Raw genomic sequence first — 13652 nt, 5'->3', positions numbered from 1 at the left:
ATCTACCATATCTTTCCTCGGGGGGGGGGGTTGCTCTATTCTGGGTATTCATGTTACCGGAGCTTTTCTGCTGAATCCGCCCCATGGTTGTTTTAGTCCCTTTGATTTTTTTCCCCTGGGGTTTTGTCGAGGGCCTGTGCAGTGTTGTGGACTGAGGAACTGGGGCCCTGTCTGGTGTGGTGGGGCTAAGTTGTTCTGTCTTCTTTTCAGCTGGTTTCTAGTGCCACCCTAGTGAAACAGATACTCTGGATTGAAGTCTCAGCTGTGAAGAAATATCAGCAATTAAGTCACCCAACCCCCCACGGCAAACAATTGGAAAGGGAATATCAAACCTTCCTACCACCGTGCACCCAGGGCACCACCTGATTTGTCCTCAGGCGATTGGTTCAGTTCAAAAGGTCCAAATCAGTTGTCTCAATTTGCACCTGTCTCGGGTGAGGGAGTTTAAGAGGTCTCTGGAAACTGGATTACAGGGGTCTGGTGACTACTCTGGTGTGGCTTGCTCCAGTGCTGCGTGGAGTCAGGAGTAGCCCCCAGCCAATGATCAGTCTGGGAAGGTTGATGCCTCCTTCCCCACCTTGCACCACTGTCATACCCAGTCACTGATAGCCCTATAGTTGGCTTACCCAGTTGCCTGTTGTGAACCTGTACTCCAGGAGTTTGCACCTGCCTGAATCACAAGGAATTCTGCCAGGCTGCTGCACTCTGCCTTTCTCTAGCAGGAGGAGGTAAGGCCTGACAATCTTGGGCGCTTGATGAAGGCTGGGGGGGTTTTCACTCAGGTCCAGTCTTGCCCCTGATGAATGTTACTGACAGAACAGAACAGAACAACTTTGCAGTTCCTCTGCGGAAGAGAAGCTGAATTGAGTTCCAAATCAGCTTGTTTTTGCTCTTGTATTGTTTATAGGCTGACAATCTCCTGAGAGCCAGGTGTGTCTTAGGTTCAGTAAAGTGGACCTCTGGGTCAGCCCCACCCTGGGAGTTTCCCTGGTTTGCAAGTTGGTATTGCCTCAGGCAAATCCTATACTCACAGTCTCTGGTTGCCCAGGGAGACAGGGTGTGTGGCTTCAGAATATTCAGTAGTGAGCCGTATTTCTAGCAAAAGAGGGCTGCTGTTTTATGCCTCAGGGAACCGCTGCTCCAGTGCAGCTCCCCTCCAGCCAACCGTCCTCTCTCCACTCCCACGCCCCTGAGTCTGCACGGACCGGATGCAGCCCGGCACTGTCTACACCCCTCGAGCAATCACCCAAGAGTCTGGACTCCTGGGGGACAGGCCTCCAGACCTTGGAGTGAGAGCGGAGGGGAGCGCTGGGAGCCGAGGTTTGCGGGCAGAGAACACACACAGTTTTACAGTTTTTGCCTGGCCGTATTGTCGCCAAAAGACGGCTGTCACACTGTGCCTCAGGGTACCGCCGCTCTAGTGCGTTCCCCTCTCTGCCAACCATCATCTCCTCACTCCCGTGTCCCAGAGCCGGCGCCAACCAGCTGCAGTCCAGGCACTGTCCACACCCCTCGAGAAATCACCCAAGACTCTGAACTCCTGGGTGCTGGCATCCAGACCTCAGTGTAAGTGGAGAGGGGTGCTGGGAGCTCAGAATTCCAGGTAGAGACTATATACAGTTTTATACAGTTTTATGCCTGGCAGGAGGACGCTGGTACCCTAGTAGGGGAGGTAGGTCCAGTTTTTAGGTGGTCTCTCCCGTGGAGTGTAGTGGGAGGACCTTTGAACTCTGCCCGATTGTGGGGCACTCCGAGCCATTCTCTTGGGGGAGGGGGAGTCCCATCTGCTTGGTGATGGATTTTGTACCTTTTGTTTGTATCCTTGTGGTCGCAGCTCACCTCAGAGTGGTTGATGTGCGTTCTTCAACCTTCTCTCTTTGTGCAGCTCAAATCCACCGGGTTACTTGCTGAATTTTTGTTCTTTAACACTACTGGACAGGAGCCTCTGTGGAAAGCTGGCTTCAGTCAGCCATCTTGTCTCCTCTCCCTGAATTTCAATTTCTAACACTTCTTACATTCTGTTGATCTCATTTGCCATCCATATTCTGAATTCTGTCTCTGACATTTCTGCCATTTGTCTATGAATGGCATCTTCTGTTTTCTAGCCTTTGTCATTCTTTGAGGGAGTTATCTACCATGACCATTCATGTTCCTGGATTTCTTTGCTTCCACGCCATGAGTATTTTCTTCAAGTTGGCTATGGAAAATGGTAGGGTAAAATTGGATTGGGGGCCCCAGGAAGTAGAATTAATCTGCCCTTAACCAATGAGCTGGGGCTTGTGACTGTGGGTTTACACCTACAGCCTTACAAAGGTCCCTTTCAGAGCTGTAGCCTAAGACTCTGAAGTCCTGCTTAGTAAGAGAGTTCAAGATGGCTCTGACCTGAAATCAGCCACCTGTACCCCTTCTCAAGGAGACAAGGTATTGGGCTGGAATATCCTCTGGGGAGAAATACAAGCATCTGTGGTGTCCCACTCCCCACCAGTGACAGCTGGTGAAGCAGATTCAGTCCTTTCCCACTTTTAAACAACCTGCACTCAACCTTGGAGCAAACCCGGGTGGAAAGCCCTGTCCTAGAGTTTTATACAGATTGATCCAGACAGTACAATCACTGCTCAATAGGGAGAGCTCAAAGGGTCTCCAAAATCCCAATAGTGGAAATCCACAGACAGTTCCAACCAGCATACACAATGGGATGGAGCCTGATCCCCTCAGGTTGACCTCCAATTCAGGAAAGATCACTAGCCACAGTCACAACAAAGGCATCAGCACCTCCACCCTTGTAAGTCCTAACTGGGCCTCAGTTTACTCACCCTTGAAAGTTCAAACCTGGCATCCGTGGCCAGCTCTTGAAAATCCAAACTGGGCACCAGCGGCTCCACCCTTAAAAGTGTAAACTGGTGTCAGCAGCTCCGCTCTTTAAAGTCCAAACCAGGAGTCAATGCCCAGCCATTGAAAATCCAGCTGGGAGCCTACGGCTCCACCGTTGAAATTCCAAACTGGGTGCCTCAGTCCTTGGAAGTCCAAACTGGGAATCAGCGGCTCCCCCTTGAATGTCTAAACCAGGTGCCAGCAGCTCTGCCTTTGAAATACAAACCACACCTCTGGGTCCATCTTTGAAATTCCAAACTGGGTGCCAGTGGCTCCACCCTTGGAAGTCCAAACCAGGCGTCAGTGGCTCCGCCCTTGAACGTCCATACCTGGAGTCCATGGCTCTGCCCTTTAAAGTCCAAACAGGGGTCAGCCCCACCGCTCATTAAAGTCCTAACCAGTCGTCAGTGGCTCCACCCCTGAAAGTCCCAACGGGGATGAGCTCACCTACCCGGGGCAGCCCTAAGCTGGCATCAGAGGTTCTGCCCTTGAAACGAGTGGTGGGGGGCGTTTGTGCCACACCGCAATGCAATGTCAGGAGTATTTTTCTCTTCCAAGCTCACTCTCTTCCCGTGCTCCCCTGCCTCCACTTGAGTCACTGTTTCTTCACTTCTGTCCATACAATGCCCTGACCTCCTAGGTAATTGCCACACACTCTGTGTTCTGCATGTGGGAAACCTTCAGGCCCTGGGCAAGAGGGGAAGGGTGTACTGAAAGTTCAGTATTGCATGTCGTATTACTTGAATGAACACTCGTTATACTCCATCAAAAGCATGGTCTTTTGATTGTTCCACTATCTCCCACCTCATTTTCTGTGTTCTCCCATACCGAGTCAACTTGGATGCTATGAGAGATCTCTTCAGTCACCAGCACCCCAGTGGTAAAGAGATAGACACACACTTGCTGCCTTTGTTCCCTTGTCCTTCCATCACAACCACCCATACAAGACCCAAACCTTGCATAATCCACATCCCCCATTTTTTGGCATACACTATGGGGTTGCTGATCATTGTTTGAAGGAGATCTATATTTATCTGCTTTCACAGCCGTCCTTTTAGACTCCTCAAAGTCAGGGTCACCTTCTCTTATCTGACACTCTAACCCATCACACTTTCTCATGGATGGACTACTTTGTTAAATTCTTGAGTTTTCCACAACTATTTCCTGTCCCTTTACATCATCTTTTGCCCCACAGTCTATGCAACACATGTATGCTCAAGTCTTTTCCTCTTATCCTAAGAAAACCCTCTTTTGCCCCTGTGTCATCCACCATTCCTCTATTCTTACACAGATACTCAAAATGAATCTTTACCCACTGTACATAATCATCTTCCTTTACCTACTGCTTTATCTTTTTACCCTCCGTATCTTTGTTAAAGCTATCATCCTCTTGTCTTCCATGCTTTCCTGGGTCTCTATCCTGCTGATTCATACGTGCCTTTGAACCAAAACTGGAGCCCTACCTTCCCTTAAGAGCTATCTCATCTCCAGCTCTTCTGTGAATTGAAGATGCCACCCCCAACTACCTATGCATACTAAAAGACAAAATAGCCTCCAATTCAATTTGCAAATTTAATATAATTCTAATACCCAAATATGGCAATATATAGAAAGAAAAACAATAAAGTAGAATCAGCAAACATATTTTTCATAGCATGTTACCCTCAGATTATTTGTTGTAGCTGCTTAGAATGCTGTGTGGACAAACATTCCATGGATGTACCTTGACTCCATAGGAAAGGCTACTGTAATTAATTAGCAGTATCTGTAAACATTGGGAACAATCCTAAAAAGAAAATAAACAACAGCACATTTTGGCCCAAATATACTGTTTTCTGACCCTTTCGTCATTGCCCTCATCTTTCCACCCCCACCCACCCACCCCAGGGTTTCTTATATCTCCCAGCTCTTATGCCCATCGCCATGGGCATAAGAAAATATTACAATTACCTGAAACCTCACTAGCCATAGGAGAAGCCATATGCATCAAGGCTGATGGCTTCACCAACAAAGTTAGCAACAGTGCTCATTCCACCACTGAAGCCAGAAACAGTGCTCAGTCCACCGCCAAAACAAGCACTGGTGTTTGGTTCACTGATGAAGACAGTTCCAGTGCTTAGTTCTCTGATGAAGCCATCAGTGCTGGGTCCACCACTGAAGCCAATAATATAACTGAGTACACTACTGAAACTGGTGGTGGTGTTGGGTTTGCCAGTAAAGCCATTTCTGGTGTTGGAACCACTGCCAAAGCCAATTATGGTACTCAGTCCTCTGTCAAAGCCGGTATTAGACCCACTGCCAAACACATCACTGCTGCCGAGTCCACCACCAAAGCCAGAATTGGTGCAAAGTGTGCTGCAAAAACAAGCATTAGTTCCCAGTCCACCACCAAAGCCATCACTGGTGACCAGTCTGCCACTAAAGCCAACACTGATGCTTCGTCCACCAACAACAAAGCCAGTACTGGTGGCTACTCCACCACTTAAGCTGGAACTTGTCCCTAGTCTGCCACCAAAGATAGCACTGGTGTCTAGTCCACCACTGGAGCCAGTGCTAGTCCTTAGTTCACCACTAAATCCAGCACCACTGCTTTGGCACCATTGCCAAAATTGAACCTGAGCACTAGTGTTGGGTCCATCAAAAAAACTGGCACTGGTAGCACCACTAAAGCAGGCATTGATGCCAGAATTGTCATTAAATCATAGGTTGGTGTTAGTTGTGCTGACAAAGCAGATGTTGGTTCTGGGAGCTCCATAAAAGCTGACACTGGTGCTGGGAGCAACATCAAAACCAATTCTGTTTCTAGAAGTACCGCTGAAGTCACTAGTGGTACTAAGTGCCTCCCGAAGCCATCACTGGTGCTGTGTGCACCACCAAAGCCAGAGTTGGTGCTAGGTGAAGCCAGTATTGGTGCTTATAGCACCATTAAAACTGTCATTGGTGTTGAGTGCACTGCCAAAGGTGGCACTGGTATTGAGCACTCCATTAAAATTGGCAAGAATACTGGGAGAGCCACTAAAGCAGATGCTTGTGCTTAATGTAATGGAAAAGTAAGTGCTAGTACTGGGTGAACAACTGAAGCTAAGTAGTGGTGCTTATGGCACCACTAAAACTGGCATTGGTGTTGAGTGCACTGCCAAAGGTGACACTGGTGTTGAGTGGCAGTGGCACTGCAACAGTGAGGAGTAGAATTAACAGGGACAATCAAAGCTGGAACTAGTGCTGGGAGAGCTGCTAAAGCAGATGCTGGTGCTTAATGTACTGCCAAAGATGGAACTGGTGTAAACAGCACCACCAAAATTAGCCCTGGTGTTGAGTTCATGGCCAAAGCCAACACTGATACTGAAAGAGCCAACAAAGCAGACACTGGTGATTAGTGTACTGCCCAAGACAGTGGTGGTGCAGACAGCACCACCAAAACTAGCACTGGTGTTGAGCACATTAACAAAGCTGGCACTGGTGCTGTGCTCATACACAAAGTTGAGTGTATCACCAAAACCAATTCTGCAGTTGGGAGAGTACCAAACAGATACTGGTGCTGAGTTTACCTCCAAAACAAGTGCTGGTGCTAAATGCATCAGTGAAGACCATGCTCATGGTGACCATGCATGGTGCTGGTGCTGAGTGAACCACTAAAGCCAGCCATGGTGCTGAGTGTGCCTCCAAATACAGAGCTGGCTCCACCACTGAAACTAGCACTGGTATTGAGTTGACCACTGAAATTAGAGCAGATTCCATCCCTATAGCTGGCCCTGGTACAAGGTGGGACACCAAAACTAATCCTGGCTTGACTGCTAAAACTAGTTCCAGTTCTAGGTGTACCATCAAAGCTAATACAGGCTGTACTGCTGAAGTTTGAGCTAGTGCTGGCTGTGCCACCTAAGCTAATGCTGGCTACACTAATGAAGCTGGCATTGGTGCTGTGTGCACCACCAAAGGTAATGCCAGCTCCACTACTGAAGCCACCACTGGGGCTGGATGGACCACTGAAGCTAATACTAGCATTGTGGCTGACGCTATTTCTGGTGCTAGTTCTTCTGCTGAAGTCAATGTTGGTCCTGGCATTTGCATTTTCTTGGGCTCTGTCTTTAGTTTCAGATAAAAATCTGCTGTGGGTCTGAGCATTGATGTCAATATCCATATCATCCCAATTGCAGGGCCCAACTACAGATTCCTCTCCAATCTCCATTTGGGCTCTTGCCTCAGCCCTGGTGTCAGCCTCACTCACAGCCACAGCTACAGATTGAGCTTGACCTTCCATCTCTACTGCCTCCCAGTACTCAGCAGCCTAGTCCTTGGAGTCTTACTTCTACACCTGAAATGGGAATGATAATCACTGTAAGGAAAATAACTCTTGTAATCATGTATCAAATACCTGCTATAGAATTTGGATAGAAGTGATAAAGTAGTTTATTTACCCCTGCCCTCAATTGGGAGGGCAGTGCCTGGTGCCTGAGTGACTTTGTATGAGCTTTGAGCCTACACGCTCCACAGACAGCTAGCCCACTGAGATCCATTGGGTGGGCAGTGTCCAGGGCATGAGCATCTCTCCTGAACTCTGGGCCAGTACTGTCTTCTGGAAAGCCCTATGAGCTTTATTGGGTGGGTGGAGCCAACACTGGCTGACTGACTTTGACTGGAACTCTGGGCCAGCACTGTGCACTGATTCTTGTGCCCCCTGGAGACACTGTCTGAGGCTGCTGATTCACCACTTGTGTACCATTGTTAGAGTGGCAGTGGCACTGCAACAGTAAGAAGTACAATTAACAGGGATAATCTACCAATTCGACTAAAAAGGTATAATGGGCATATTAGAAAATAAAAAAAAAAAAGGAAAAAAACTGAAAGGGGAGAGGGAGCAAGATGGTGGCCGAGCAACAGCATCTTTGCAATTGGGTGTAGTGAGATTAGGGAGAAAAGACTCCAGGCAACTCTGGTTTGTAGGCTCTTCCCAGAAACACCACTTTGGGGACACAAGGAGACAGAAAGAGACTTCTGGACCCCAGGAGGAGGACAAAAGCAGTGGATAACTGGCAAGTGGTTGCATTCATTCAGTTTGAAGCCATGGCTGCAATGGCTGTAATTCCAGCAGCAGCAATATTACAAACAGGGAAGGCCTTCCCTGTGGGTTTTTTGGTTATTTTTGGACTTGGACACTTGGTTTAACTACCTTGGGAGAACTTGGGCAAGAGTGTGGCTGACTTTAAGTGTTGTCTAAGGCCCCAGACTGAGCCGCTGATCTGGGAGGGAGCTAATATTGTCCATCTGTGGGCCATGAGCAGCCACTGTGGGAGAACTGCCCCTACATGTTCCACACTCAGGATTTTATAGTGAGCTCGAGCTGGGAGATCTTGGGCTAGTGAACTAATGACTGAGTAGTGCCTAAGGCTGGGACTGAGACACTGTGGAAGAGTGGAGATTATAGTGTTTGGCTGTAGCAGGGCTGCCTTGCATCTTCGGTCCTCAGGGGCATAAAGTGAGACCTATTTTGGCACACTGTTTAAGTGGGCAGCCAATTCAGAAGAGATCCCAGCAACAAGGGATTTCCTGGAAAATCTTCTGTTTAGCCAAGATTAATGGTTTAAGTCTTTTAAGTGGGTTAAGAAGATATTTAGATTGTCAACCTTGTGGGGTTTGAGAAATCAGGTAATACCTTCAGTCTCTATCTCATACAGCTGTATCAGCAATGTGATTAACATCTCATACCCCAGAAGATCATCTGTTGCCCAGACAATATTCAGCAAGATATACATACTGCTCAGTTTTTGTTTCTGTTTTATTTTTTATTAAGTCTTTTGTACATAGATCATAAATACATTTGCTCCATTTTCAATGTGTCGATTCTTTGTAAAAATTACTATGCTTACATCATACTAATAAACATAGCTTTCACCTCATTTACCCAATTATAGCATTAGGACATTTGTGTTCTACATATGATAGATCCAACTTCTACTTGCAATGGATTCCATAGGTGTGGTCTCCCTCCTATCCCCTACTGTCCCTCCTACCCCCTCTCCTTCCTTCTCCCTCCACTTCCCTCCTTCATACTAGGCTAAAGTTGTGTTTCATTTTTCATATACAACTGTGAGTGATTATAAATTGGTTTCACAGTAGTACTGAGTACACTGGATATTTTTTTTTTCCATTCCTGAGATACTTTACTAAGAAAAATATTTTCCAGCTCCATCCATGTAAACATAAAAGAGATAAAGTCTTCATTTTTTTTTACTGCTGCATAGTATTCCATGGTATACATATACCACAATTTATTAATCCATTCATGTGTCGAGGTTTTGGGGTTTTTTTGTTGTTATTATTGTTGTTTCTACATTTTTGCCCTTCATTTCTCGTTTTTTTCTTCATTTTTCTAGTTGAAATATAATTTTACATTGTTGTCTTTTTTAATAATAAGAATGTCAAGTCTTGGGTGCATCCAAATTACTTGTAGCTGAGAGGGCCTTGAAGAGAAAAGGAATCACCCAGCCTTACCAAAAAGGGTTACCATTCCTGCTAGGAGCCCAGACAATGCACAAACAGAGTTGCTGAGAGGAGAAGTAAGATGGCTGACTGGAGCCAGCTTTTGACAGAAGCTCCTGCCCAGAGAGAAGGATAATAACCAGAAAGTACCCAATAAACCTGAAGACTGGGAGCTGAGATGAGAGAGAAGAGTGATAACTGCACGTCACCTCTGCTGACGCAAGCTTCAACTCCAAGAAAGAAAATATCAAGAGACTTCAACCCTGAGTCACTAATACACTGGGATCAGACAAACTCCAGGTGAATACAAGACAGAGCAACCTAACCCAACCACACCAAGCAAGTCCCCAGAGCCACAGACTGTAATATTGTATGGGTCCTTTGCAAAGCTGTAGGGGAAAAAGCTACATTCATCGGTCTCAGATCCTTGGCAAAAGGCTGGTTAAACACAACTCCAGGAGCCCTCAATCCAATTTCACCTTACCTGCCCATCTAGCCAAATGGTGAAAAATAATCATGGAGGCAGAATCCACAGAAAAACTCTGGCAACATGATAATCATATTAGATCAACTCCCCCAAGAAATTAAAAAACAAACACACCAGAAGATCCCATTCATTAAACAAATGGCTGAGATGTCCAAAATCAAGTTCAAAATTAGGATGACAAATAAGATCAAAAGAATAGAGTTAAAGATGGAATTAGAATTTCAAGCAGTAATTCAAAAGTTGTCTCAATAATTCAAAGAATTCAAAGACAAAATCACCAAAGATTTTGACACATTGAGGTAAAAATTTTCAGCCCTCAATGATCTGAGAAATACAGTATAATTCCTCACTAACATAATGGAGCAGGCAGAAGAAAGGATCCCTGACACTGAAGACAAAGCTTTTGAACACTCCCAAACACTCAAAGAGAAAGAGAAGTGGAGAGCAAAAATGGACCATTTTCTGAGAGAATTGTGGAACCACTCGAAAAGAGCAAACATTCCCCTTATAGGAATCCCTGAAGAAGAAGAGCTTGCTTTGAAAGGTGCGGATGCTCTACTCCAAGATATAATTGAGGAGAACTTCTCAAACATGGCAAGAGATTCTGAAATCCAGATAGCAGACAGTGTCAGAACCCCAGCATGACTCAATCCAAATAATACATCTCTTAGACACATTACAATTAACTTCACCAAAGTTAATATGAAAGAAAAAATTCTGCAAGCAGCCAGACATAAGAAAACCATAACCTACAAGGGGAAGAATATTAGAATGACTGTAGATCTCTCTGCTGAAACTTTTCAAGCTAGAAGAGGATGGTGATCTAATTTTAATGTCATAAAGCAAAATAAATTTCAGCCCAGGATCCTGTATTCAGCTAAATTGAGTTTCATTTATGATGGAGAAATTAAAAACTTTCATGATATTCACATATTGAAGAAATTTGACATAACTAAACCACTTTTCCAGGATATTCTCTGATCTATCCTTCATAATGACAAGCACAATGCTCTACTACCAAAGTAAGCTCACTCAGAAACCATTGATCAAACTCCAAAATTCACAGTGGCAAAAGGATTAAAATTGTCCACTGGATGAGCAACTCCTGTGGCTCAGTGGGAAGGGCGCCATCCCCATAAACCAAGGGTGGTGGTTTCAAACTTGGCCCTGGCCAAATTGCAACAACAACAACAAAACCCTTGAATTGTGGTGGGTGCCTATAGTCCCAGCTACTCGGCAGGCTGAGGCAAGAGAATCATCTAAGCCCAGGAGTTGGAGGATGCTGTAAGTTGTGTGATGCCATGGCACTCTACTCAGGGCAATAAAGTGAAACTCTGTCTCTACAAAAAAAAAAAAAAAATGTCCACTGGACATTTGAAAAACTTAATACCCAAAATACTACCAGGCTTATCAATACTCTCAATTAATGTGAATGGTTTAAATTGTCTTCAATAGAGGCACAGATGGGCTGACTGGACACAAAAACTAAGGCAAGATATCTGCTGCATAGAAGAATCACATCTTACCTTAAAAGATAAATGCAGACTCAAGGTGAAGGGATGGCCATCTACAATTTAGGCAAATGAACATCAGAAAAAAGCAGGTGTTGCAATTTTATTCACAGATACAATAGGCTTTAAAACAACAAAAATAAGTAAAGATAACGATGGTCACTTAATATTTGTCAAGGGTAACACTCAACATGATGAGATTTCAGTTATTAACATTTTTGCACCCACCCAGAGTGTGCCTCAATTTATAACAGAGACTCTAAAAGACATGAGCAACTTGATTTCCTCCAGCACCATAAGAGTTGGAGATTTTAACAGCCCTTTGGCAGTGCTGGATAGATCCTCCAAGAAGAAACTAAGCAAAGAAATTATAGAATTAAGATTAACCATTCAACAATACGATTTAACAGACATCTACAGAACATGTCATCCTAAAAAAAAAAAAAAGAATATACATTCTTCTCATCAGACCATAAACCATACTCCAAAATTCATCACATCTTATGTCACAAATCTAACCACAACAAATTCAAAACAATATAAATTATTCCTTGTATTTTCTCGAACAATCATGGAATAAAATTTGAATTCAGTAACAACAGGAATCTACATACTCATACAAAATCATGGAAACTAAATAACCTCATGCTGAATGATAGCTGGGTCATAGAAGATATCCAGACGGAAATTAACAAATTTTTGGAACAAAATGATAATGAAGACACGAATTACCAGAACTTCTGGGATACCAAAAAGACAGTCCTAAGAGGGAAATTTATAGCATTGCAAGCCTTCCTCAAAAGAACAGACAGAGAGGAAGTCAAAAACTTAATGAGACATCTTAAGCAAGTGGAGAAGGAAGAAAATTTTAACCCCAAACCCAACGGAAGAAAAGAAGTAACTAAAATTAGAGTGGAGTTAAATGAAATTGAAAACAAAAGAATTATACAACAGATCAATGAATCAAAAACTTCGGTTTTTTTTTCAGTTAAGGACTCTATCCCATTCACAGTAGTGCCAAAGAAGATGAAATATTTGGGAATTTATCTAACAAAGGACGTGAAAGATCTCTATGAAGAGAACTATGAAACTCTAAGAAAAGAAATAGCTGAAAATATTAACAAATGGAAAAACATACGATGCTCATGGCTGGGAAGAATCAACATAGTTGAAATATCTATACTACCCAAAGCAATATATAATTTCAATGCAATCCCTATTAAAGCTCCACTGTCATACTTTAAAGATCTTGAAAAAACAATACTTCGTTTTATATGGAATCAGAAAAAAACTCGAATAGCCAAAACATTACTCAGAAATAAAAACAAAGCAGGAGGAATTACGCTACCAGACCTCAGGCTATACTACAAATCAGTAGTGATCAAAACAGCATGGTATTGGCACAAAAACAGGTAGATGTCTGGAATACAATAGAGAATCAAGAGATGAATCCAGCTACTTACCGTTATTTAATCTTTGACAAGCCAATTAAAAATATTCAGTGGGGAAAAGATTCCCTATTTAACAAATGGTGCTGGGTGAACTGGCTGGCAACCTGTAAAAGACTGAAATTGGACCCACACCTTTCACCATTAAATAAGATAGACTCTCACTGGATCAAAGATTTAAACTTAAGACACGAAAGTATAAAAATACTAGAGGAGAGTGCAGGGAAAACCCTTGAAGAAATCGGGATGGGCGAGTATTTTATGAGGAGGACCCCCCGGGCAATTGAAGCTGCTTCAAAAATACACTACTGGGACTTTATCAAAGTAAAAAGCTTCTGCATAGTCAAGAACACAGTAAGTAAAGCAAGCAAACAGCCCTCAGACTGGGAGAAGATATTTGCAGGTTATGTCTCCGACAAAGGTATAATAACCAGAATCCACAGAGAACTCAAACGCATTAGCAAGAATAGAACAAGGGATCCTATCACAGACTGGGCAAGGGATTTGAAGAGAAACTTCTCAGAAGAAGACAGGCGCACGGCCTTCAGACATATGAAAAAATGCTCATCATCTTTAATCATCAGAGAAATGCAAATCAAAACTACTTTGAGATACCATCTAATTCCAGTGAAAGTAGCCTATATCACAAAATCTCAAGACCAGAGATGTTGGCGTGGATGTGGAGAAAAGGGAAAACTTTTGCACTGCTGGTGCGAATGCAAATTAATACATTCCTTTTGGAAAGAGATATGGAGAACACTTAAAGATCTAAAAATAGATCTGCCATTCAGTCCTGTAATTCCTCTACTGGGCAGATACCCAGAAGAACAAAAATCACGTCATAACAAAGATATT

The 13652-nt window shown here is 44.0% G+C and overlaps 1 protein-coding gene across 1 annotated transcript; it reads right to left on the bottom strand.

Moving 5' to 3' along the window:
- Positions 1-4832: 4832 nt before the first annotated feature.
- TRO (trophinin) lies at positions 4833-7388 on the bottom strand. The gene is given in 8 exon segments (XM_053579018.1): positions 4833-5713; positions 5716-5768; positions 5770-5937; positions 5969-6041; positions 6089-6393; positions 6395-6472; positions 6474-7186; positions 7290-7388. Coding segments are annotated over 8 exon segments (2370 nt in total).
- Positions 7389-13652: the final 6264 nt, after the last annotated feature.

This window comes from Nycticebus coucang, chromosome X (assembly GCF_027406575.1).
Source record: "Nycticebus coucang isolate mNycCou1 chromosome X, mNycCou1.pri, whole genome shotgun sequence".
Lineage (NCBI taxonomy): Eukaryota > Metazoa > Chordata > Mammalia > Primates > Lorisidae > Nycticebus > Nycticebus coucang.
Note: the sequence above shows the minus strand (reverse complement) of the source record. Positions and strands in the feature narration are given on the sequence as shown.